This window comes from Paroedura picta, chromosome 2 (assembly GCF_049243985.1).
Source record: "Paroedura picta isolate Pp20150507F chromosome 2, Ppicta_v3.0, whole genome shotgun sequence".
In the NCBI taxonomy this organism is placed as follows: domain Eukaryota; kingdom Metazoa; phylum Chordata; class Lepidosauria; order Squamata; family Gekkonidae; genus Paroedura; species Paroedura picta.
In genome coordinates, this window is record NC_135370.1 from 1,236,942 (window position 1) to 1,262,980 (window position 26,039).

General features: G+C 47.8%; 1 protein-coding gene across 1 annotated transcript in view; it reads left to right on the forward strand.

Moving 5' to 3' along the window:
- CDK15 (cyclin dependent kinase 15) overlaps nucleotides 1-26,039 on the forward strand; it is a 68,951-nt gene that overhangs the window by 34,991 nt on the left and 7,921 nt on the right. The window contains exon 11 of the mRNA XM_077324189.1: nucleotides 13,386-13,632. Within this exon, the coding sequence (XP_077180304.1) occupies nucleotides 13,386-13,632 (247 nt within the window). The remainder of the gene's footprint in view (nucleotides 1-13,385; nucleotides 13,633-26,039) is intronic.

Sequence of the window (26,039 nt, forward strand, 5' to 3'; positions counted from 1 at the left end):
CAGGTGGAAGAAGAAGAAGAAGTAGCGGTGGTAGTGGTAGTAGTAGTAGTAGTAGTAGTAGTAGTTCTTATACGCTGTTTTTCTCTGCCTGAAGGAGTCACAAAGTGGCTTCTAATCACCTTCCCTTTAATCTCCCCACAACAGACACCCTGTGAGGGAGATGAGGCTGAGAGAGCCCTGAGATTACTGAAGAAGAAGAAGAATTGGTTCTTATATGCTGCTTTTCTCTACCCGAAGGAGTCTCAAAGCGGCTTCCATTCGCCTTCCCTTTCCTCCCCCCACAACAGACATCCTGTGAGGTGGGTGAGGCTGAGAGAGCCCTGAGAGAACTGCTTGGTCAGAACAGCTTTAACAGGGCCGTGGCGAGCCCAAGGTCACCCAGCTGGCTGCATGTGGGGGAGTGCAGAATCGGACCCAGTGTACCAGATTAGAAGTCTGCACTCCTAACCACTCCACCAAGCTGGCTCTCAAACTGGTTCTTTAAAACCTTCTGCCCCAGATTGTCATGTGGCTAAGGCAAAATCACTCTGGGTTCTGTATTGTGTGAATGCACAGCCACATGTGTAATTTATCAAGCTGGCTTCTTTTCTCCCCTGTGTAGACTGGGTGAGGCTTCTGTGTCCTGGACTTCAAAGGGACAGTGGCATCTGATTTTGATGTGGGCAGACTGAGCAACATCCTCTGAAAAGCAGGCTTCTTTCCCCCTTCCCTTCCCTTTTGTTTAATATTTTCTCCTGGGATACCTTTCAGTCATATACCCAAAGTGTCAGAGCAGGCAGGGTGGAGGGAATGACAGGCCCAATTTCTCAGCTCTCAGCAGGACCCTTCTCTGCAAAATCAATATAAAAGTGAAATATTAAAACCTCTGAAATGTGAGCAGCCTCCATCTGCATGCAGGCCAGTGTGCTTTGCTTTTGCTTGGGGAGACGGAAAAGGGATGGAGCTGTCTGAAAACCAGCCAGGAGAGACAAGAAAGGGCGGTGGGGAAGGGGGGGAGGGCGGCATTTTTAGTCAGAAGCTTACAGGTTTAGCAGAGCATAGTAACGTCTTTTCAAAGAAGTGGGTGTTTCTCTGTGCCTCGCTCCAAATGGCCTTCTTTCGGCTCCGGTGCTTGAACACTAAACCTCTCCCATTTTCACATGCTGAATGTGATTGGCCAAACAATCACTCCGCACTTGCATGGCAAAGACCTGGCAACTTTCTCGCACAATTAGCTGAGACTCATTAATCAAACCGGGGTGAAGTGAGAACGTGTTGCTTTCTCCCTGCTCCTGCCCTCCTCCCATTTCAAACAAAATCAGGGTAGCCGTACGCCGTCCTGCTGGACAGAAGAGACAATATAACCTTTAGGAAACTTAAGTCATGTTTTTTTTTAAAATCATGAAATGTGGGGGTCTGCCTAGGAGGTGAGGAATTTTTCATACACTTTTATGATGGAAATATCAACCAACAGTAATTTATTAGCGCAATTTGCGTGCAAATATAAGATTATTTTACAAAGATTCAGGGCCTGGTAAGTGTAGTTGATTATACATAAAAGTTATTAAAAGGTGTGAGGCGTCTGCTGTTTTATGGCAAAGCCTCAGCACAGAATCTGCCCCCTTTAGAGGTGGTTCCATTAGACCGGTCTGCAAGGAGCAGATATGTACGGAAGTGACCTGATCGTCCTGGGAGCTTGGATGGAACAGGGTTGAGGTGCATGGAAGAAATGTCCTCGCAGATTAGGCAGCGTAATAACACAGGTTCCATTTTGTTGCCTGCGTTCAGTTGGCGGAAACACAGATGCTTAGAGCAGGGAATCTCCCCCTTCCAGTAGCTCTGAGGGCCAGCCAAGGTGAAAGCGCTGCAGTATTTGGGGAATTCTAGAGCAGGGGTAGTCAAACTGCGGCCCTCCGAATGTCCATGGACTACAATTCCCACGAGCCCCTGCCAGCGAATGCTGGCAGGGGCTTGTGGGAATTGTAGTCCATTGACATCCGGAGGGCCGCAGTTTGACTACCCCTGTTCTAGAGCATGAAGATACTTCACTGGCACACAATGTTGGTCGTGATTGCCTACTGCTGGACAGAGATGTGCCAGAGCGCAGTCATCTTGAAGAGCGTCATCCTGCTTCATTGTCTAAGTATTTCTCTAGCTCCCCTGAATCCCAGGTGGCATATTGCTAGGGGGGAGTTGTTAGATCTGTGGGTCACGGGACACGGGGGCGCCGGACTCTTTCAGCTCTTTATTGGTGACAATACAAAGAACGAAACCCACGAGCAAGCCCTCCAGTATATACACAGGAGGAACAATGGGTCGACCTGTGCCTGTGGGTGATTGTTTACATAAGGTTTGAACTGACTGGATCCCCAGTGGATCCTACAGCGAACCAACCAACCCGGCTGCAACTACCCGATATGAGGCCACCGGTTCCCACAGAGGAACCAGCTTGCGTACAGACAATCGGTGGCTCTGGATTTTGATCCTGCCTCGGACCTCAACCTCGGTCCTCAGCCGGTCTGCATACACAACCCCAAGAATCTGTAAAGCTGTAATTTATACTGACCTGCGTCTATCCCACCTGAGCTGTAGCCATCAGAACAAAATTAAGGGGTTAGTTCCGTTGGGTTAAGGAATCTGTAGTGACTTTGCTGTCAGAAATGGTGGCTGTATTTAATTATTCCTTTTAAAAGCCTCCAAAGAGGGTGGCAGGTGATAGTGGATGAGCGAGAGGGCTGGGAGTGTCCTGCCTAGTGCAAGGGGGTTGGACTAGATGACCCAGGAGGTCCCTTCCAGCTCTAGGATTCTATGACTCTATGATCCTGTGTGCTAGAGCTGCGGCCATCTTGATTTTTACGGATAGTTTCAGAGGGCAGCCATGCTTGTCTGCACTAGAGGAGTCCAGTATCGAGATCAAAAGAGATTCAGGGCATACGTTTTGAAGAATCGATGCCCCCTTTGTCAGATATGGCTTTTAAAGAAGATTTTTGGAAAAATACAAGCGTTCTGACAGCTACGGTTGCCACCTCCGGGCTGGGGAATTCTTGGAGATTTAGGGACGGACCCTAGAGGGGCCAGGGTTTGGGGAAGGGAGGGGACCGCAGCAGGAGAAAATGCCACACAGTTCTCTCTCCAAAGCAGCCAGTTTCTCCCGGGGAACTTTGACCTCTCTGATATTGGGAATGGATAGTTGGTTCCTGTGATTAACTGTGGAGGTTGGCAGCCCTACTAACATCTTACAAAATGTTGTGGGCCTAAGTAAGGAGGGGCTGGGCTGCCTTTGCCCTTGACCCTGGCGCAAACACATTCCATGCGTATCTGGCAATGGTTCTTATACCCTCTAGCATGAGTTTGTGTGTGGGGGGGGTTGTATCACATTTCCCCAGTCACCGAATGCTGTTGTTTCAAACCAACTGTGGAAATGCCATAGCCCTCCTGCCCTGGATGCAGCTCCAGCGAAGGCATGATAAATGCCCTCTTATTGTTCTTTGAACGGATTGCTGGGAAGGCCTGAATCAGTTCTTGCTGGGAAATGAAAGCTGCAAAGCTGCTCCCTTTAAAGGTCAGATTGAAAATATATTAGGGAGGAACAGCAGAAGAGATTAGGAAGGCTAATCTGGTAACCTTTTCTCTGGGATCTAATCTTCTGTTCCTTAATTGCATGAGACGTTTGCCCGTAGTCATCCAGCACTTGTGTCTCCAGCTGTTAGCCAGAGCCAGGAGCGGTCGGAAGCCAAACAAATCAGCACGTGGCTGTCTAAAAAAACTGGGAACCCATGGGCCAAAGTGGGACGTAGGAGCAGCCAAATGCCCACCTAGTCCAGGTTTGTGCTTCCACGTCAGAGAGCCTTGACTTTGTGGGGGGCACGTGGCTGCCAGTGACCTGCCATCTGTGACACAGTTTACTAATGTAACAAGATTAACTTTTGCTTATAGATTCCCACTGTCATGATGGTCAGTTCTTAGTCTGAGGAAGAGTGCTTGCACTCAAAAGCTCCCGCCTTGAATACACCTTTGTTGGTCTTAGAGGTGCCCGACTGGACTCTGGTTTTATTGTGCCACTTCAGACCGACACGGCTGCTCATTTGAGTCTGCCATCTTTTGGTAAAAGAAATGGATGCCACCGTGCTGTCGCCATCAGTGTTTTCCCGCCCCCAGCAGAGAGCAACCATGACAGGGGGTGTGACCCTCAATGTGGTCAAATCATAATTACCTTTTTCGTTTTATTTGACAAATTGCTACGGAGACAGGCTGAGGCCGAGACAGGGCTGCCAATCTCCAGGTGGGGCCTGGAGATCTTCTGCTCCTTCAGCTGATCTATAGACAGTAGTGCTTTAGGACTATGTGGCTGAACCCTCCCCAGGCCTGCCCGCCCTCTCTGGGCTCCATCTCCTCAAATGTCCTGGGATTTCTCAACCTGAATTCAAAAGAAATTCCATCTAAACATCCGGAAGAAGTTCCTGACGGTTAGAGCGGTTTCTCAGTGGAACAGGCTTCCTCGGGAGGAGGTGGGTTCTCCATCTTTGGAGATTTGTAAACAGAGGCTCAGTAGCCATCTGACGGAGAGGCTGATTCTGTGAAGGTTCAAGGGGGTGGCAGGTGACAGTAGATGAGCGAGAGGGTTGTGAGTGTCCTGCATGGTGCAGGGGGTCGGACTAGATGACCCATGAGGTCCCTTCCAACTCTATGATTCTAAGGAATTCCTTCACCCCCCCCCCCCCCGCCATGTGGTGGATCTATTCTGCTGCTGCTTTGTTTTCGGGGGGGGGGGGATTTCAGTAGTATACCAGGTGTCCCACTGAAATGTGTCCCCCACAAGGACAGATTTCGGCGCTGGAGCAGATGCAGCGCTGAGATGTGTCCCCCGTGCAAAATGGTGGTTTGCTTCTTTTGCTTGTTTGCTTTTTGGTCATTTTTTTTACTCTACTGTTTAGGAAGGGAAGACGTCTTAAACTCATTTAACACTGTTTTTCCCCAAAGCTCTCATGCTGGGCACACTTAATGTCGGTGTTTGTTTTGCCAGGACGAAATGCAGGACACTTAAATCCCCTCTAAATTCTGCCTGGGCTCCCAAAGGCCAGGAGTGGGATCATTTCCTGGATGTGCCAGAATTAGACAAGCTGAAATCTAGATTCCTGGGATCAAGGATAGGAAAAGATTGAACCAGTTGCTGCTTCAGCCAAAATGAAATTACTTCCTGCCGTGTTGAGATTTTAGGGTTGTAATATATTGTTTTGTTGTGACATGCTGAAATTGGCACCTCATCTCTGTTTGTGGAGAGGACTGAGGCTCCTATGCCCATCATGGCTACCCGATGTTGTCTGAATGGTTTTGCTAGCTCCATAACCTCCTCTATTATGTGTTCGATCCTTCCCAGAGAGCCAGCGTGGCAGAGTCATTAAGAGTGGCAGCTTCTAATCTGGCAAGCCAGGTGCCTCCATCTGCAGCCAGCTGGGTGACCTTGGGCTCGCCACAGCACTGATAGAGCTGTTCTGACGGAGCAGGAATATCCGGGCTCTCTCAGCCTCACGTGTTGGACTTTGTCGTTTAGCAAGAGCCAGCCACAGCCTGCCAGTCAAAGGGTTAAACTGTTTGTTTAATCTTGTTACTAGTGGGACAGGCAGAGTAGGTCAAATGGTCTGTTTTCAAATGTAAATTTCCTAGCTGCCCGGCCCAGGCCTGACTCTGGTTTGTCATGTACACAAGTTTGGCAGGAAGAGAATAGATTTTTCACAACATTACCCACCTCACAGGGTGCCTCACAGGGTGACTCCTTCAGGCATTGAAATGTGGGGTATAAAACCCAACTCTCCTTCTTTACACATGCTGAAAGATGCTTTGATGGGATTCCCACTAAGTCTCTATCGCAATCCCCTCTATTTTATGCACCTCCTGTAATTTTACGTGTAATGATTTCCAGATACAAATTCCTTCTGCTAGAATGATTCCCTGCTCATAACATCTGAAGAAGTGAGCTCTCTACTCAACAATCAGCAGTCTGGACAGAAGTGGGGGTGGGGGTAGGGAGTGCCATTAAGCAGCCAACGTACGGCAGCCCCATAGTGTCTTCGAGGCAGTGATGTCTGCCATCGCCTACCTCCATGTAGCAACCCTGGATGTCCTTGGTAGTCTCCAAGATCTGACAAGGTTATGCTGGCCTGGGCTATCTTAAGAACAGAAGCCACTGCTGCCAGAAATTTAGCCACAGTCATACCAGGATTCCTATCAGCGAACAGAAAAGGCAGAGGAACAAGGGGAATCTTGGAAACTATCACCAGCTGCATGCACAGATCTCTCAGCACACAGTCCAAGAACACATCGGATAAAGTTTCCCTTGCCCCGTCAGACCCACATGCACGTCGCCTGTCTGAGTAAGAATCTACCCACCAAAGCTTTGGTTTATTCGTGGCAGCCCATCACATTCAGGGGTCAGTGTGAAAGGAACGAGGCAGTTCATGCCCAGAGGTTTCCTGTGTGCATTCCAGAACTGAAGGCCCTGTCCTGGGTGGAGTCATCAGGGGCAAACTCTAATAAGGCAAACATATGTAGCTGCCTCTTTTCCCTGCTAGGAGGACAAGCAGCTTTTGGGTTCAAAGCGTTGATTTCTTTTGGGAAAGTGGGGCGCAGCGGAAGGCTCTTGCTCCAGGGAGGGTCTTGCAGACTGCTTAGTAAATGAATCGGTCGTGGCAAACAAGCATCCCTGAGGGACGACTTGCCCACTGGTCAACATCATCGCCTGGCACAGGCCGTCCCAGCAGCCGTCGTTTCATCTGGCATTCCAACTAGTAGTCTCTGTCTCATTTGGTGCCAAGGCTTAGAGCTAAACGGGGAGCCTGTGTTAAGTGCTGTCAAATTCTGTCTGGACGTTCAGAGACCAGGAGCTCGGGTCTGAGCCTGAGATCCCAAACCCTTGTTAGGGATTGGCCAGTTCCTGCTTTACAGCCAATCAGTGAACAGACTTAAGGACCAATCAAGTGGCTTGGCAGGAGTCATGAATGTGTAGCAAAGTCCCCCAGTTCCAGTTGTTGGTGTTCAGCATTTCTGGCTCCAGTAGAGTTGTTTGGCTGTTGGAGCTGAGTGTCCCACAGATCCAACACTATCACTCGCAGCCTTGCTCAGGCCTTGCCAACTGAAATCCTGGGCATCCCATGGGGTCATTTTCTTTTCCCCTCCCTTCGACTGTTCGTAGCATTATTGTTTTTTCAAGGGAATCTTGCCTTCTCATAATGGGACCAAGCAAGGAGAATTCGGGCTTGATTTGGTCTAGACCCCATTGAATTTGGGGCCCTTTTGGCAGTCTGTGGTATCAGTAAAATTCTCCCCCATTGCCACATTTTGAACAAATCAACTTTCTGTGAGCTTTCTTTGCAGTACAGTGCTCATACACAGAAATAGGGAACACCATTGCATGAATTATTTGGTTGCCAGTGACACATCTTTTCTAGTTCCCTGCAGGCACACAGCTGCTTTGGGGAATATCCTTCAGAAAACTGGTGGGAGCCCAATTTGTGTCAGAACACCATGGGGGAGAGGGCTCCCCCACCCCACCCCGCTCCATTTCCCAAGTGAGAACGGAAGAGATACGACTCTTTTGTTTCGCTATCTGTAGGCCTTTGGGGCTGCTGAGGATCCTGGGCAACACGCAGGAGTCCCTCTGCTGAGAAATGAACAGGAAGGAAGTTATTCACAGGTAGTTAGACAACCTCAAAGAAAAAGCACTCAAAGGTCCTTTAAAAGAAAACAAATGCACAGACTCTCAGGAGGAACTTTGAAGACTTCGACTTGTTTGCTGTTCGATGTAAATGAACCTCTTTCAACAGTCCCTTCTGGCTTTTTTATTTTCTGCCAGCAGATGGAAGCAACCAACAACAAGCCCAGCCCTGGCAACAACCCAGAGTGTTTTAGAGGAAAGGCTGCATGAAGTTGTGAAGTTGCTTCTGAGGAGAGAAGCTTTGTTTTCAGAGGAATCTCTGTGGAGGAGAAATAAATGGAATTCTAGAAGGAGGGAAATGGGGAGGGGCAGAGCATCTGCCTGGCATGCAGAAGATCCCAGGTGCAGTCCCAGGAGGTCCTCCTTCACTGGCAGTTGTGGGGCTGGGAGAGCCTCCCTACCCTTCCCTGCCGTCAGGCAAGACCATTGGCCCACTGATGGCCTCTAAGGGAGAGGGAGACCCAGGCCCACCGCACTCACTCTGGCAAAGAGCCAGACAGGACACCCAATTGTGTGTCCTCGTGCAGGTGGGAGAAGTTGTGTTTCTCTCTCATGGCCTGTCGGGAGTAAGGCAGCAAAAGGACAGGTGGGCGGGAGGAGCTGAACCCAGCTCTGAGGCATGGATCCCTCAGCCAGTAGGCTGGCCGGGGATGGAGGGAGGTGAGACAGAAACGCCCCATGATGGTAGCTGGGAGACCACCCACCAGCATCAGGCTTCTTTCCTGAAGCTCTTACAGAGCATGTGCAGACTGGAGACTTGGGAGGTGGTGGAGGAAGACAGGCCAGTTGCTGTCTCCTATGCTGAGGAGAGACTCTGGCCACTGGAGGAGGACCAGGGCAATGCCAAACCCACAGGAGGGAAGAGGAGGAGGTGTGCAGCTTGTAAACCAGGCAAGGGTGGGGCATGGAGCATTTGGGTCTAAAAGCAACTGTAGGCATTGGGGGGAGGGGAGTGTCAGTGCGGGAGGGGAGTGTCAGTGTCAGGGGGCTGTTTGTGGTCAGTGGGCACAGTGTTCTCCTGGGCAGCGGTAAACGCAGAAGGGTTCCTGTTCAGGCCTTCCTGTCCTCTACTATTCCCTGGAGTCCATTTAAGTTTGCACCGACTGCTTCAGTGACTCCATCCAGCCACCTCATTCTCTGTCATCCCCTTCTTCTTTTGCCCTCAATCGCTCCCAGCATTAGGCTCTTCTCCAGAGTGTCCTTTCTTCTCATGAGGTGGCCAAAGTATTTGAGCTTCATCTTCAGGATCTGGCCTTCTAAGGAGCTGTCAGGGCTGGTCTCCTCTAGGACTGACCAGTTTGTTCGCCTTGCAGTCCAAGGGATTCGCAAGAGTCTTCTCCAGCACCACATTTCAAAAGCCGGCCACAACCCACTTCCTCTTTCTTCATGAAGAGCAGATCAGTGTGTGCTCAGAAGCAAGGAGCAGCCATTAGGCTCACCTCTCTCTCTCCATCTGTTGATGTGTGGGATGTAGTCTGCTTGCAGCACAGCCATAGAGGCTTGCAATGTGTTTTATTTGTAACCATATTTTAAGCTTTTGTACTCTGCTTCAGTAAGGAGACTGAAGCAGATGGATATAGCATCTATTTGTAAATAATCTTTCTTAGTAAACATTCTCTCTTTTAAACCTCAAAGCATTGTGAGTCTATACCTGTGCCTCATCCACATAGATAACTGACTGCATATTTTCAAAATGCACTGTTACTCTTCAGTTCTAATGTTCTGGAGGGACCTAAGACCTAGTTCAAAAGTCCCAACACCCCTCACTTCTGCAAACTGGAGTGATTTAAAAGATAAATTTCTGGACTGCTACAGCATTATAGCAGTAGAATACTCTATTGCTACAGTTTACTATAGCCAAACTTCCTTTAAAGAAAAATTAAGTATTTAGTCCTTTTGTGAAGTTATAAGGGGAAGCAGCACATTTCTTGTTTTAACTTTGTAGTGAAAATGACCAGAAACTTGTTTTTTTTTAAATAAATGAAAGCTGGCAACAAGTAGATCATGGCAATAGATGATTATAATCTTATAAATTGCTGTAGTGATCAAGCTGTTCCCAATATTTAAAAATGACAAAGGGGGAAACGGTAGCTGCAGGGGTCTTGGAGCGAGGACAATGGCACAGAAAATTGTGCTCGTGTGGAAGCATCATTGCATGGGGCTTGGAGCCTATGACACAACCCCGATCCCACGTATATTCCGTGAGCCAGGAAAGAAAAACTGTTTTTAGTGCTAAAATACAACACGACAGCCTTGTTAACTTGTCGGAATCCAAAACTGTGTCCACACCACTGTTATAATTTATTTATTCATTTATCCTCCCCAGGGTGGATCCAAAGCAGCTGACGTGATTCTCCTCTCCTCTCTTCCATTTTCTCCCAAGGCTAATTCTGAAAGTACCTTTTCTACTTCTCTCAGCAAACATTTAGCAGCAAACATTTGATTAGTAGAAGACCAGCTGACTTTGAAAACTCTGTTTTTCTATCCTTTGTTCGCGACATCCCAAAGCCAGCTTTCTCTTGTGGGCTCACACTCGGAACCGTCAAAATGGCCCGGTGGCTTCTTATTCTTGGCGCAGAGTGGAGCCCCTCCTGCCAGTGTGAGCCTGTGGAACTCGTTTTGGCTTCTGCCGCCGTCGGTGTGCCAGAAATCCCCACTGAAAATTAGCTGCAATCTTATCTAATGAGATGAGTGCTGATAGCCCAAAAGCAGCTTGGCAGCACAATACTCAACAGAGTGACTCGAGCTGTTTTGGTCTGGCGTCACTCTTTTGAGTGTTATGTGGCCAGTCTGCTTCCTACGCCCTTTTGTGGAAGGATTTGTTTCCAAGAGTCGGAGGACTGATCTTTATGCACACGCGTTCAGCCCCCTTTCATTTATGGCGGCTTGTTTTGCATTTATAACGCAGGATCAGCCCTAAACATCCTAAAGCATCCAAGAAAAGTGTGCATCCAACCTTTGCTTGAAGATTGCCAGTGAGGGGGAGCTCACCACCTCTTTAGGCAGCCTATTCCACTGCTGAACTACTCTGACTGTGAAATTTTTTTCCCTGATATCTAGCCTATATCGTTGTACTTGAAGTTTAAACCCATTACTGCGTGTCCTCTCCTCTGCAGCCAACAGAAACAGCATCCTGCCCTCCTCCAAGTGACAACCTTTCAAATACTTAAATACTTAATCTCCTGGGATTACAAGTGATTTCCAGGTGGCAGAGATCAGTTCCCTTGGAGAAGATGGCTGCTCTGGAAGGTGGACCCTCGGGCACCCATTGAAGTTCTGCTCCTCCCCAAACCCTGCCCTCCTCAGGATCCGGCCCTAAATTCCCCAGGTGTTTCCCAACCTGGAACTGGCAGCACTAGAAGCAAGCCTTGCATCTGAAGGTCTTATTCTGGATTCCCGTGCCATTAGCTCAGGTGTCCGTCATCGCATTAGGATCCCACCAGGGCCCTCTGCGTATCAGTGGGTCCCATCACTCCTTCTCCACTCCAAGCCCAGTTTGACCTGCGCTGGCCTTGGAGACGGAGGACGAGCTGAAGCAGATCCTGGCCAGCGTGATGTCACTGGGGAGGGAACCGCCAGCTGTGGTGGGTGTGAGCAGAAAGACGCCAGGCTGGTTCCTAATGGGCCACCCGACACGTTGAACAAACAAGCAGCTTAAAAGCTGTAAAACTCAAGAGCAGCCGTTGTTTGTTTGCTCGCACTCCTTCCCCAGAAGCCGCCCCTTGGCCGTGGGCCCTGGCTTGCCAGACGGGGCTGCGGGAGGGGCCACTCCCACACTCCCACATTTGGGACATGAAAGGTGTTTACATCAGTGGCCGACCTCCGGGGCACAGCAGGAACGGCCCGTTCATAGAAGGAAGGAAGACTTTCAAAGCAAATGTTTGTCATTTCAGCCCTGTGCAACTTGCAAAGTGATGAAGGATTAAAAAAAAGAACACACAGACATTAAAATGTGGTAATGATAAAACGAAGTCAGCAGGAACTGATTCTTCTGGGGAAGCAAATTGGCAAGCAGGCATTTTGGCAGGGATGAGCTTTCCCCAGGTGACTCCCGGGAGTCTCCTTTTTAAGAAATCAGGCTACGGTGAATTCCTGCTCATTTGATTGCTCTAGATCAGCCCTCCCCGTTTTCTATCAGCCAATTTTGGCAGAGCCTTTGAGGAATACGAGGTCACCCTCTCTCAGAGGAGCATTTGGGGGTGCTTGCCTCATGTGTGGATAAGGTTTTACCCATTAGTGACAAATAGCCAATGGTCTTGCTGGCAAAATGCCTAGCTAAGGTTACCAACCTCCACGTTGTGGCTGGAGATATCCTGGGTTTACCACTGATTTCCAGGTGACAGAGAAGAAGGTGGCTACTTTGGGAGGCAAACGTCATGGCATTATAGCCCACTTGAAGCCCCTCCCGGTCCTCAAACCCTCCCCTGCTCAGCCCTAGCCCCCAAATCTCCACGTATTCTCAACCCTGGAGGTGCCAAGCCTATGCCTGTCCCAGTGATAGGACATTATAGGAGAGCTTCCACTTTTCGAGGGCCCTTGGAGGTGTTACCCCCGCGGGTGGCCCTGTTGTCAAGGCTCAGGGTCCCTGTAGTCCTGGTGGGGGTTCCATTGTCACCACAGTGCTCTTCCTAAGCATAGCACTACGGATTTGTCCAAAGAAATGAACAGCAGCCATTCAGTGGCATGAGAGAGAGAGGAATGGGGTCTGCCCAGGGCATCACTGTGGGGGGGTGTATAAAATTCATTCCCTTCTCTGGCCTATTACGAATCTTGCCTGCTGTTATCTGTGTAGCCTTGGCCCGGGTCCTAGTCACAGATGTGGGCCAGAATACCTAATACTGGTCCTGTCGTGTTTAGGATGCTTAGGGCTGATCCTGCGTTGAGCAGGGGGTTGGACTAGATGGCCTGTATGGCTCCTTCCAACTCTATGATTCTATGATTCTATGTATTGGGCGTCTCCACACTCATGTGTGGGTTCTCATCTTCCAGGTGGGGCCTGGAGGTCTCACACTTTTATACTGATCTCCAGAGAGCAGACATCATTTCCCCCGGAGAAAAGGGCTGCTTTGGAGGATGGACTGTAGGACATTGTGGCATATTGAGGTCCCTTCCCTTCCAAACCCTTCCCTCTCTTGGCTCCACCCCCCAAATCTCTGGGTATTTCCCAAACCACAGGTGGCAACATTCCCCCTGCAGATCAAAAAATCCACAATAGGGAGCCAACCAATGAAAAAAGGGATTTTTGCTTTGCCTTTGTGCGAATGTCTCAGCTTGAAAAAGAGATGATCACAGCACCCATTCAGGGTGTTGCTAGCAACCACAATAAACAACAGAGAGTCAAGGGACAATTGGAAAGTGCAGAAAATATCCGTAGGGGCAGGAGCACCCAACATTGGATTCATGGCATTGTACTCTAATGAGGTCCCTCCTCTCCCCCACCCCACCCTGCTCAGGTTCCACCCCCAAATCTCCAGGTATATCCCAACCCAAAGCTGGCAACCCTAGAATACGTACAGCTGAACAATCACAATATCTTCACCCTGGCGACACTGACTTTAGGGCCGGTAGTTAGGCCAAATAAAAAATGCAATCAAGAAGCTTTGCATTTCCTCCGCTCCTAAAAATTCGGTAAGGCAGAAATGCTGTGGACTGATTTGGACCAATTTCCAAGTAAAGAATTTCCAAAACCATTCAGTTGTTGTGCATGAAGCCTGTTTTTGTGTGTTTCTCCATTTGCCTGACTCTTAGCCTTATGGCTCCAAGCTCTTGGTCCAGTGTTGATTATTTTGTCTTGTATTCTAGGCTGGGACGGGAATCTGGAGTTGAAGATTTGGTAACAAGAATGTTAAAAGTTTGCCCACAGGCCAGGATCTCTGCACAAGAGGCACTCGTCCATCAATTCTTCAGTTTGCTGCCCTCTCAACTACACCAGCTTTCTGACAGTATGTAGTACTTTTTCTGCATATTTACTGCAAAGGTATTTCAGCTGCTTCCTGTAAATTTGTGTTCTTTTTTTTAAATTAAAAATGCCATTCGTTAAAAAAAAACAGAAAAGAGGGGGGAATTAAAAATCTAGGAACTAAGTAAAGTCTTTAAAAAAAACACAGAGAATCATAGAATCATAGTGGATGGGACCTCAAGGGTCATCTAGTCCAACCCCCTGCACTATGCAGGACACTCACTTCCCAATTGCTTATCCACTGTAACCTGCCACCCCCTTAAACCTCACAGAATCAGCCTCTCCATCAGATAAGTAGAGACAAAATTATACCAAGAGTGGTGGCAGATCTCCGCAAACTATTGTCTGGATTGCAGACTTGTAAATAAATCTCCACTGTTATTTCAAGACGGTAGTTTATTCAAGCAGATTCCCTGGACGCACATAGACGAATCTAAAGGGCAGTGGACAAGCCCCATTCTTACTACCCACAGTTTCCCGCCTTTCCCAGACCCACTGAGATTCACGGTCCAGCCAGACAAAATAGTTACAGACTCAGGTGCACGGTCTGGGAGAGCGGCCAGACCTGATAACAAGCGGCAGCATTGACCTTGCAGGTCAGCGTCTAAGTCTACAAGCGACACAAGCAGAGCAGAGGCAAGGCGTTTCAAAATGGTCACACACAGGCTCACAGCAACGCATTTAATCATGGCAGAAACCTTGGGGTTCTGACATCTATGAGTGCTTTTGAAATATCTAAAGCAGGGGTAGTCAAACTGCGGCCCTCCAGATGTCCATGGACTACAATTCCCATGAGCCCCTGCCAGCGAACGCTGGCAGGGGCTCATGGGAATTGTAGTCCATGGACATCTGGAGGGCCGCAGTTTGACTACCCCTGATCTAAAGATAAGTCCATGTACAGTTGTAATCTATATGCTAGAGAATTCTAAGAATCTCAGTCCGTTGGCTTGTTGGAGATGGGCTTTTATTATCCCAGTGATGTAATACAGGTGTTTTAGCTGCAGTAAGGGCACAGAAAATCATTTTTTGTTGACCATAGGTAAGCCTCAAAAAGGCAGGCACCATATTTTAGGGGGAAAAGGACATATTTCCTAACTGACTACATCAAACAAATGATCACTATGACAAATCTCATTTTAAATATCCCTACTATTTAAACTGCAATAATTGCTATAAACTAGGAATATTCCTAACCTTCCAACCCCAAAAGAGGACATTTTCATCAGTTTTTTTTTTTTAAGAGCCCAAACGAGGGTGGACATCAAAAAAAGATGTACATCTGGTCGCCCTAAGATAGTTGAGCAGTACATAAGAATCCTCAAAATTCAATGGATGTTTTAATCCAAAACTGACATGAGTAATAACTTCTTCCCAGAAAAACTGAATGACCAGACAAGCCCAAAACATATGGTTAGGGGTCATGTCCTGTGAGTTACTACACCAACAACTTCCTGTAAGTTGTTTTGTTCAAACATTCTAAAGAAAACACCATAAATAGAAAAGTTCTTATAATTTACAGACATTGGCTATTTGATCATTTCCCACCCCTGTAATGTTTTCGCCACGATAAAACTGGTGGGGTGGTGGCAGCATGAACTGTTCTCATCATTAGTTGAGTAACGTACCGTAAAAATAACAGCCTATTCAAATGGGCAGATAGTCCAATCTCTGTACAAAAATGCATTATATGCCACTGGTGCTGAAAAACAGGGATGGGCACAAACAGGACATGCGGTTCGCCTTCATGACCTCTGTGTGGGCACACATGGGACTACGATTCTGCAGACCAACCACAAAGAGAAGCCAGCAGGTTTTCTAAGTAAACAGTCGTTAGATCACAAAAGTGCTCCCCTCTCCCCTCCCTGTCTCTCCCACCCAAGAGTCACATGATGTGTGAGGGGCAAGCACTCTCCCCTCAGTTCTCTTTTTGCCACTTGTAAAGGAGGACGCTGTAGTAAGTGAATCTGTCACCCCATCATTTCTGAGGTCCTTCATTCTTGGGGAGGAAAAAGAAAGGAAAAGAAGAACAATAAGAGGAGAGAATTTCTCTGGCATTTCTTCATTGTCTCCCTTCTGAAAATCCAAAAGGCTAGATTTTTGGCACTGTCCAAGAGTGCATCACTAAAATGGCCCAAAATGATGACCACATCTCATAGAATCATAGAATCATAGAGCTGGAAGGGGCCATACAGGCCATATAGTCCAACCCCCTGCTCAATGCAGGATCAGCCCAAAGCATCCTAGAATCATAGAGTTGGAAGGGGCCATACAGGCCATCTAGTCCAACCCCCTGCTCAACGCAGGATTAGCCCTAAACATCCTAAAGCATCCAAGAAAAGTGTGTATTCAACCTTTGCTTGAAGACTGCCAGTGAGGGGGAGCTCACCACCTCCCTAGGCAGTCTATTCCACTGCTGAACTACTCTGACTGTGAAAATCTTTTCCTGATATCTAGCCTATATCATTGTACTTGTAGTTTAAACCCATTACTGCACATCCTTTCCTCTGCAGCCAACGGAAACAGCATCCTGCCCTCCTCCAAATGACAACCTTTCAAATACTTAAAGAGGGCTATCATGTCCCCTCTCAACCTCCTTTTCTCCAGGCTGAACATTCCCAAGTCCCTCAACCTATCTTCATAGGGCTTGGTCCCTTGGCCCCAGATCATTCTCGTCGCTCTCCTCTGTACCCTTTCAATTTTATCTACGTCCTTCTTGAAGTGAGGCCTCCAGAACTGCACACAGTACTCCAGGTGTGGTCTGACCAGTGCCGTATACAATGGGACTATGACATCTTGCGATTTTGATGTGATGCCCCTGTTGATACAGCCCAAAATGGCATTTGCCTTTTTTACCGCTGCATCACACTGCCTGCTCATGTTTAGTTTACAATCCACAAGTACTCCAGGGTCTCGTTCACACAGTGTTACCTAGAAGCGTATCCCCCATCCAGTAGGTATGCTTTTCATTTTTCTGACCCAGATGCAGAACTTTACACTTAGCTTTATTAAATTGCATCTTGTTCTCATTTGCCCATTTTTCCATTGTGTTCAGATCTCGTTGAACTCTGTCTCTATCTTCCGGAGTATCTGCCAGTCCTCCCAATTTGGTGTCATCTGCAAACTTGATGAGTAGTCCCTCCACCCCCTCATCTAGATCATTAATAAATATGTTAAAAAGTACCGGGCCGAGCACCAAGCCCTGAGGTACCCCGCTACTCACCTCCCTCCAATCTGATGAAACACCATTGACAACAACTCTTTGAGTGCGGTTCTCTAACCAATTCCCTATCCACCTAACTATCTGAAAATCCAGATTGCAGTCCTTCAATTTATCCATCAGAACATCATGGGGAACGTTATCAAAAGCTTTACTAAAATCCAAGTAAACGACATCAACCGAATTTCCATGATCCAGCAAGCCTGTTACTTGGTCAAAAAAGGAAACCAGGTTGGTCTGACAGGACCTTGGAGACAAATCCATGCTGACTTCCTTGGATCACCAAATTGTCCTCCAGATGTTTGCAGATCGCTCCCGTTAATATCTGCTCCATTATCTTCCCCACAACAGAGGTCAGACTCACTGGTCTGTAGTTTCCCGGGTCATCCTTCCTTCCTTTTTTGAAGATCGGAATAACGTTTGCTCTCTTCCAGTCCTCTGGGACATCTCCAGTCCTTAAAGAGGTCCTGAAGATGATGGACAAGGGTTCTGCAAGTTCTCCGGAAAGTTCTTTGAGTACTCTCGGGTGCATTTCATCCGGACCAGGGGATTTGAACTCATCCAGTGCAGCTAAATGCCTCTCGACAACCTCTCTGTCCATGTTAACCTGCCACCCAGTCACTATCTCTTGGCTACTGCCATTTCTAGATGTGCCTAAACACTTTGACCTGTGGGGAAAAACAGATGTAAAATAGGCACTGAGCCTTTCTGCTTTCTCTGCATCCTCCGTTAGAGTTTGCCAATCTGCACCCAACAGTGGGCCTATTGCCTCCTTTACTTTACGTTTGCTCCTCACATAACTGAAACATAACTCATGTTTGCCTAGGGGAGGGCCACATTACTGGGTCCTGGCAGGCTTGCTGCCACATTCACTCCAAAGATCAGGGATGGTAGAGCTGCCAGCCTCTGGGAGAAGGCAATGGCAGCTTCTAAACCAGGGGAAGACAGGGCTCCATTGAAATGGCCTTGTAGTCCCCCTACCTCTTCTGTGCCCCTTCTGGAGGATTAAAAGAACAGGCCAGAGGCATCTACTTGTACAGCATCAGAACACCCCCTGACAAAGCCAAAATAGAAATTGAAGGCATGAGGGTCACCGTGTTTGTTGGAAAAGGGTACAGTCATGGCCCTAGGCACCCAACCAATAACAGGTGGTTTCTGTTTGAGATACTCTGCCATTGATAAAAAGGATGGAGGGAAGCACCCCATCCTAGATCTCAGGCAGCTAAACAAGTTTGTCCACGTGCCCAAGTTTTGTATGTTATTATTGCAAGACATATTCCCTCTTTTGTCTCCAGGAGTATGGTTTGCAGTCTTGGACCTCAAAGATGCTTACTTACACATCATGCTCCACCCAGACCATAGGAAATGTTTCAGGTTCATGCATGGCACATCACTATGAGGACAACATTCTGCCCTTTGCACTAGTGTTTGCTTCAGGCATTTTTACAAAATGTGTGTCAGTTGTAGTGGCCCATTTGACTTTTCAGGTCTGCTCTATAATATAGAGCCACAAAGAGCCAATCATCCAGTAGGGATATATAGAGTTTATATATCCTTATTGGGTGATTGACTCTTTGTGGCACAATGTCAGACAATTCTACTTAAACACATTGACTTTGGAGAGTTGAGGTTTTTGATAAATTGGGAGAAGTCAACACTGATTCCAGTTCTATCTATCCAGTTTATATGGGCTTATTTGGACTCTACATAGGCTAAAGCTACACTCCTACTGAATAGACTGCAGGAGCTGGCAAGCTTAGTCTGCAAGAGAGATATAGATCTGCTAGGTCTATACAAGTATTATTGGGAAATATGGAGTCCACCACAGCAGTCACTCCCTATGCAAGTTGCATATGTGGTCTTTACACAATTGGCTCCTGCATGATTTTAACCTCCAAAGGGGTCTATCCTGGTGCAGGTTGTTAGTGCTCAGGCCTATCCTCCATGACCTTATATGGTAGTTATCCCCCATTGTTTGTCAGTGGGGGTTTCTTTTGGCAGAGCACACCATGACCTACAGTTTTTCACATATGCCTCAACTGTTGGTTGAGGTACACACTGTGGCCATCATATGGTGCAAGGAGAATGAGGGGAGAATTGAGGGGAGAGTGCTCAACCCTCCCACATCATGTGACTTTTGGGTGGGAAAGTCCCTCTTTTCAGGAAGGGGAGGGGTGAGCACTCTTAGGATCTAAAGACTAAGAAAACTTGCCAGCTCCTCTCCATTGTTGGCCTGTGGAATCACAGTCCCACTTGTGCCTGCACAGAGGACCACTCAATGAACAACAGTTACAGGTAAGTGCAACCTTGTTTTCATGTTGGTTTGTTTTTCGTGGACCAAACCACAAACCAAAACCAAATCGAACTGGGAGGATCATTCATGAACTTAACTGGTGTGTGGTTTGTGGCTGTGCAAACCCTGTTGGAAGGGAATACAGTCCTTTCAAACAGGGTTTGCAGAAATCCTGAAAAATAAGCTGAGCAGCGAGGAGCAGTCTGCTGCCTGCCATTCAGTTTTTTCAGGATTTTTAATGCAGTCCCTTTTAACTTTACAGAGACTGAATAAGAAAGTCTGAGTGATAGGGTGCAAGCTGTTCCCTGCTTTCTAGGCTTTCTTGAGTCTGTTTTTCAGGCTTTTGGGTTTTTAAAAGGACTACACAAGAAATCCTGAAACAGCTGAGCAGCAGTGAGCAGGCTTCTCCCTGCCACTCAGTTGTTCTTGCAGCTTTAAACCACTGCTTTCTGTTCTGTCCTCAAACCACTAGAAACTGATTTAAACATTCACAGAAGTTTGTGACAGTAGACATGTCATGAACTTCATTTTGTGGGCCATGAACAGGGCAATATTTTTGGTTTGTGCTCATACCTACTGAAAAATCTCTCAGTAAAAATATCGAAGATATTAGGTCAGAAAGGAGGCATTTAGTTTAGCTTTCAGAATACTATCTACAATAAAAACTCATGACATCGTGTCCTTCTACAAGTTTCGGGATGCTACGGAAATGGTCTAACCACAGGTCAGGGAATTGGGGATTGTTTTTAGGATTATTATCAATATTATATGGTTTTATTGGATATTGGTTGTAACCTTTTTGTGAACCTTTTTGTGAGCCAGTTTGCTGGGAGCGGCGATATACATTTAAACAGAAATAAGTAAATTAATTAATTAATTAATTAAGGGGAGTGAGCACTTGTAGACGGCAGCACAATAAGCAGGAACTGCTGAGTGGAATGCAGTAGTTAAGAGTATCTGGAGTGTTGGATTATAATCTGGAAGAACCCTGTTCAAATCCCCCTTTGTGCCATAGAAGTGAGCTGGGTGACTTTGGGCCAATCATAGAAACATAAGAAGAGCCCTGCTGAATCAGACCAGTGGTCCATCTGTACCAGTCGTTCCCAGACGCTTGGGGGCTGCTGCCCCCTCGGCCCCCAGCCCACAATCTCTAGTGCGCACACACATATGAACACACACCAGTTAGGTCTGCTGCATATTCCAAACACATGATATGGCCTAAACCTCTTTATTGGTTGTTGTGCAGCGGCCATATTTGAGTCTGGAAAAAACATATAAATTCTTTGTAAAAGCCACTAGGGGCCTCATTGGGGGGAAAGACAGATGGGGAAATGGGGCTGGTTGAACTTAGAAGAAGGCAGCTTTGCTTAGGACTAGTTAACTTGCACTGGCCACTGTCAGAATATTGACACACTCCATCCCAAACTCCAGACCATTTTTTCAACACATCTGAGAAGTGTTAAATGCACACAGGACAAGAGTGAGTCCTTGGGAGGAGCTGCACAAAGCTAAGCAGCCAGCAGAGGAGGGTTCTGCCTGCCCCCGTGGCCGCCTTTTGCAAACCAAAGTGGACCACTGTCACTTGACAAGGGTGGGTCCAAAGCTCTGAGCACGGTGCTGCATCTGGTTTGCCTGTTCACGAGTGCCGGTGGCATGCGTGGGAAGAGCAAGACGGCAAGATCCGCATTCCTTTCCTGTCCAGCCAGCCGCCAAGCACAAGATCGACTTTGACACTTGTTAGAACTTTGAAATGATGGAATCTCGCAGGAGCTGGGGGATAGGGAAGGAGCGGAGGGGGTGGGGGGGACTCACAGCAGGAGGGAAGTTGACTTTTCTTTATACATATAGGTTTTTTCCATGCAGAGTTTAAATTATGCCTGATAAAAGGAGTTTCCTAGATGTTTCAGTTCTTTCAAACCCTCCCGGCTTCCTCCCAATTAAATGAGGTTTGTCAAAGCCACAGGGCTCTGCCGCTGCCAGAGAGGCAGAGAAGCACTTCCTGCGGTGACATCTCCAATCCCCAAAGGGGGAGATGAAAGTAGCCATGCCAAAAAAGACAGAGGAGGGAGAGAGAGTGTGGAAAAATAAAACAGGTAGAGAGACAGAGAGACAGAAGGAGAAGGCGGGGGGGGGGAGGAAGGCACCCGATTGGCACCCATCTCTGTCACTCTGCAGGACAAGACGGAGCATTTCCCTTTGAGGGATTTATTCCCTGTCCGGTGCCCCCCCCACACACACACACACACAAAACGACAATGGATATTTCACCCCTTTGCTACCAGTGGGGGCTCGTGAATGGGAAGGGACATTTAGTTTTCATGACAATCAATCTTCTGCAAAACAAAGCGTTTTAGGCAGAAATGGTTATGATTCCTGATTCAGCAAGTCCATATGCACCAATGACTCATTAAGCTTTATACTTTAAAAAAGCCGGCAAGTTCAAAATATTTCCCAGCAAATCTGACTCCACTTTTGGATCATGCAAGAGGTTTAGTCTCCAGAGTTGCCTGATTTAACTGTATTCTTTTACAATTCTGGGTGCTCCGCCTTTGGTCTGGGGGAAGCCAGCAGTGGCTGCTTGCGTTCTCAAGAGAGGTCCTGCAGTCGGCCTTCACGGGCGTCCCAGGGCCAGCGGCCAGCGGCTCTTCCCATTTCCCCATTTGTTTGCCGCCACTCTGGAGAAGCACTGCCTGCACTTTCCCCCTTAAATGTCTGCAACAAAAAGGGCTAGAGACTTTGGTGTGGTGTTGTTTTTTAAGCTGAGGAGTCAGAGGAACTAACAGATTGTAGCACTGGGTCTTTTTAACATTGTTGCCCTATGGGGCAATAGGAATGACCAGTGCTAGGTGGCTGGATTTGATACGAGAAGAGAAGTGGAACAGGCTTCCTCGGGAGGTGGTGGGTTCTCCATCTTTGGAGATTCTTAAACAGAGGCTGGATGAGCCTCTTGTGGCGCAGAGTGGTAAGGCAGCAGACATGCAGTCTGAAGCTCTGCCCATGAGGCTGGGAGTTCAATCCCAGCAGCTGGCTCAAGGTTGACTCAGCCTTGCATCCTTCCGAGGTCGGTAAAATGAGTACCCAGCTCGCTGCTGGGGGGTAAACGGTCATGACTGGGGAAGGCACTGGCAAACCACCCCGTATTGAGTCTGCCATGAAAACGCTGGAGGGCGTCACCCCGAGGGTCAGACATGACTCGGTGCTTGCACAGGGGATACCTTTACCTTTAAACAGAGGCTAGACAGCAATCTGACGGAGAGGCTGATTCTGTGAAGGCTCAAGGGGGTGGCAGGTTACAGTAGATGAGCATACAGTAGATTACACTCACTAGGGATGTGAGTGTCCTGCATAGTGCAGGGGGTTGGACTAGATGACCGAAGGTCCCCTCCAACTCTATTATTTTATGAACAAAATGACCAGTGGTCTTACCTGTGAGAGGTCCTTCTCCCCAGAGGTACAGGATTCTTTCATTCCCCGGTTCAGGGAGGCAGGCTCACTTCTTTCCTCTTCCTTCTTCCTGAGTGGGCTCCAGTTCAAGACTCTCTGCTCCAGTTCAAGACTTCCACCGCTAGATCAGGCTACTTGCCCTCAGACTAGAATTCTAAAACTCGTAAGAATAAACAGGAAAAGGAACAAAAAACAGCTTCTAATAAATCATTTGAGAAGAAGTTTTGCCCATCGGGCCTTACCGTCTCCTCTGAGGCCGCACCGGTGCCAGTAGACCCCATTCCAGCTGCCTGGGAAGTCTGTTGGGCTCCTTCTTTCCCAGCTGGAAAATGGCTGCCCCCCTCTCTAGTCGCATTGGGGAGGGGGGCGCTCTGCTGCAGCCACGGCCTCCTTCCTGGCGCTCTTCGAAGCGCAGCCCGCCTCCCCCGCTCCGACCAGATGCGGGACGGCCTTGCCTGGCGCCTGCCGGCCCCAGGAGCTGAGCGTTGCTTTCCAGCACATGTGCCGCGACGTCCTCTTCAGAGAGAAATTCTTCCTCTCTCCCTGTCGCCATGTTTTCTTTCTAAGGTGTGACGGAGCGTCTGAGCATAGTCGGGGGGGGGGGGAGTCCTGGGCTGCACGGGAAACCACAGTCCTGACTGGAGCCCCTAAGGGCTTAGAGGGTCCCAACCACCCAAAGTGCAAGAGGGAAGGCAAAGGGAAGGAAATGTAGGAAGGATTCCGGTGTAGGATAGGAGGGGCCTTCTGGAAGCGCCTGGCGATTGGGCCCTCCTGTTGTCAATCCAGGGGGAAGGGGCCAATGGCCACCTTCCCCATCCTGAACAGGACCCACCTCAAGGGCCCTTACTGCTTTATTTATACCGCTCCCGTGAAGCGGGTTAAAGATGAGAGCAGGATAATAGGTACAGCAGATAATAAATGCTATACACAATGGTATAGCTCACAGTCCCGTTAGTTTTATAAAAGTGTTCCTTCCTAAACCACTATGAACTACCTGACCTTCATAAAATTGCCCAACTGAACAATTGTTTTATTTATTTACTAGCTTCAAAGTCCGTTCCTAAGAACAGGCCTTGAAAGGGGCCCCTCCCCTGGCCCCTTGCCAGGCAGCTTAAGGTGGCTTTGGGCCACAGCTTGCAGCCAGATCAAGTGGGGCGGGCGGGGGGTGGGCAGCTTGTTAGCAGGGCCGGGACAGAGCTCCTTAGCAGGCAGTCAGCAGGCCCAGCCTATAAGGCTGGGAGGCCCTCTTTAGCAAGCCCTCCACCATGACCCTTTGCCCAGGGCCCTTTCCCCTTACCTGCTGCTGGCTCCAGGCACTGAGGCATCTGAGAGCAAAGAGGCTAGAGTCCAGGGACGGAGGGCGGGAGCCGCATGGGCAGGGCTAATCAGGGCAAAGCTGGCTGCATCCTGATTGGCCCTATTCTAACTTGGAGAGCCGGACACGTCCCACCCCACAGGCTGTTTCATAAATATATAGAGTAGCAACAATGGATAAGGATGCTTACACTTGTTTTCTGCCCTTCCCTTGTAGATCAGGATGAATCACAAGTTCAGAGAAGAGATCAGGGCCCTGCCGGAACTCCCACAATTCTGCAGGGCCTGCAAAAAGGAGCTCTTCCACCAGGCATTTGGTGGGGCCGACTGACCCATAACACCTACAGGGCCCCCCCAGACTGAGGGAACGAACCGACTGAGGGATTGTCAAGTTATTGTTGAAGTGCCGTTCTAATTGTTCCAGTTGATATTTTGTTGTTATTGTTATACTGTTATATTGATTTTTGATATTGATTTTGATAGTGTTCTATGTGAACATTCAAAAATGTTTTATGTAAACCGCCCAGAGCCATAGGGAAAAGCAGTATAAAAAAAATATAAATATAAATAAAATAAAATATAAATAAAGTTCAAGATGCAATATTAAAATACAAAATAAGGCATTTTCAAGTCCAAATTATAAAATTAAATTTAAGGTTTAAAATCACCTAAAAGCCACCACCTCCTCACAAAGAATTGAGAACTAGAAGAGTTGGTTTTTATACCCCACTTTTCACTACTCGAAGGAGTCTCAACGTGGCTTACAATCACCTTCCCTTTCTCTCCCCACAACAGACACCATGTGGGGTAGGTGGGGCTGAGAGAGCTCTGTGAAATAGCACTATCAGGACTGTGACAAGCCCAAGGTTGCCCAGCTAGCTGCATGTGCAACAGGAGTGGGGATCAAACCCTGCTTGCCAGATTAGAATCCACTGTTCTTAACCAGGACACCATACTGGCTCTAAACCGAATGGGGGGAGGGGGCATATAAAAGTTCTCAGAGGATTTGTTTAGTGGGATCGATTTTGGGCCGGGAGGCTGGCATGTTCTTGATGTAGTTTCTAGGCCTCGGCAGCAAAGGGGTGTCTGTGAGCGGTTGTTGGCTGGGCTCATGATTGAGGACCACTTGGAACCAATTGAGAAAGTTTCACATGTTTATTTTTTGCATGACCCCAAGGTCCTTGCCCTTGGGGTCCATGACACTATTCCACATGGCCTCCGTTTTACTTTGATCTGGCTTCTGGTTGGTCATGTTGTCATGTTGTGAATGTTGTCTGTGGGCATTTTCACATGAGAAGTTTGAATTTATTTATGCTTAATGGGAAAGAAAAGACCGTTGGGATATTTGGTTAATCTAGCAGAGGTTTGCCCAGTCATAGAAATGAGATGCTGAATGCAGTAAATAAATCGCCCTGGGAGTCTAGTGCAAAAAAGTGCCTTTATTAAAGTAGATCCAGATCACATTCAGGTTGCAATAAAAAGAAGAAAAAGTAATTAAACCATTTGTTTCTCCATCACAAATGGCTATCATTTGTGGGCATTGTATCTACATGCATCTCCACGGAAGGCCATGTGAAGACAGGGAGAGTCCCAAGAGAGAGGGAGAGTCGGAGGGCAGCTCCCAGCTTAAGACAAAGAGAGGCATCTCATTCAAGGAGGTAACAACTAGGCACAACTAGAGTAAGGTGACCAGATTTTAACACTGATAAAGTGGGACGCCATTGACCGGGGGGGTTCTTGATTTAAAATTTGGTCTATATGGAGCAACAAAAAGTTTCATAGAATGCAAAAATAGTATTGTAATATATATTTTTAAATTTCAACGTAAGTACAATTTGCCAGGTACCCCCAGAGGTCCCCTCCAAAAGTGGGACAATCTGGTCACCTTAAACTAGAGTGATGAAGCGCCCCCCCCCCCCAGTACCCAGGCACGCAGAGTCCCTCCTTCAAGCAAAAACCATGTTGCCTGGGAGGCGGATGAATCTTCTTTCCTTGTGCTGTGTAGTGCATGATCTTGTGCTGTGTAGTGCATAACCTCCACATGTTAAAGAAAAGCACAAAAGTGATTTGTAATCACAGTTGCAATTCAGGGGCAGAGTCTGTACTTTATTGCATTGTCAAT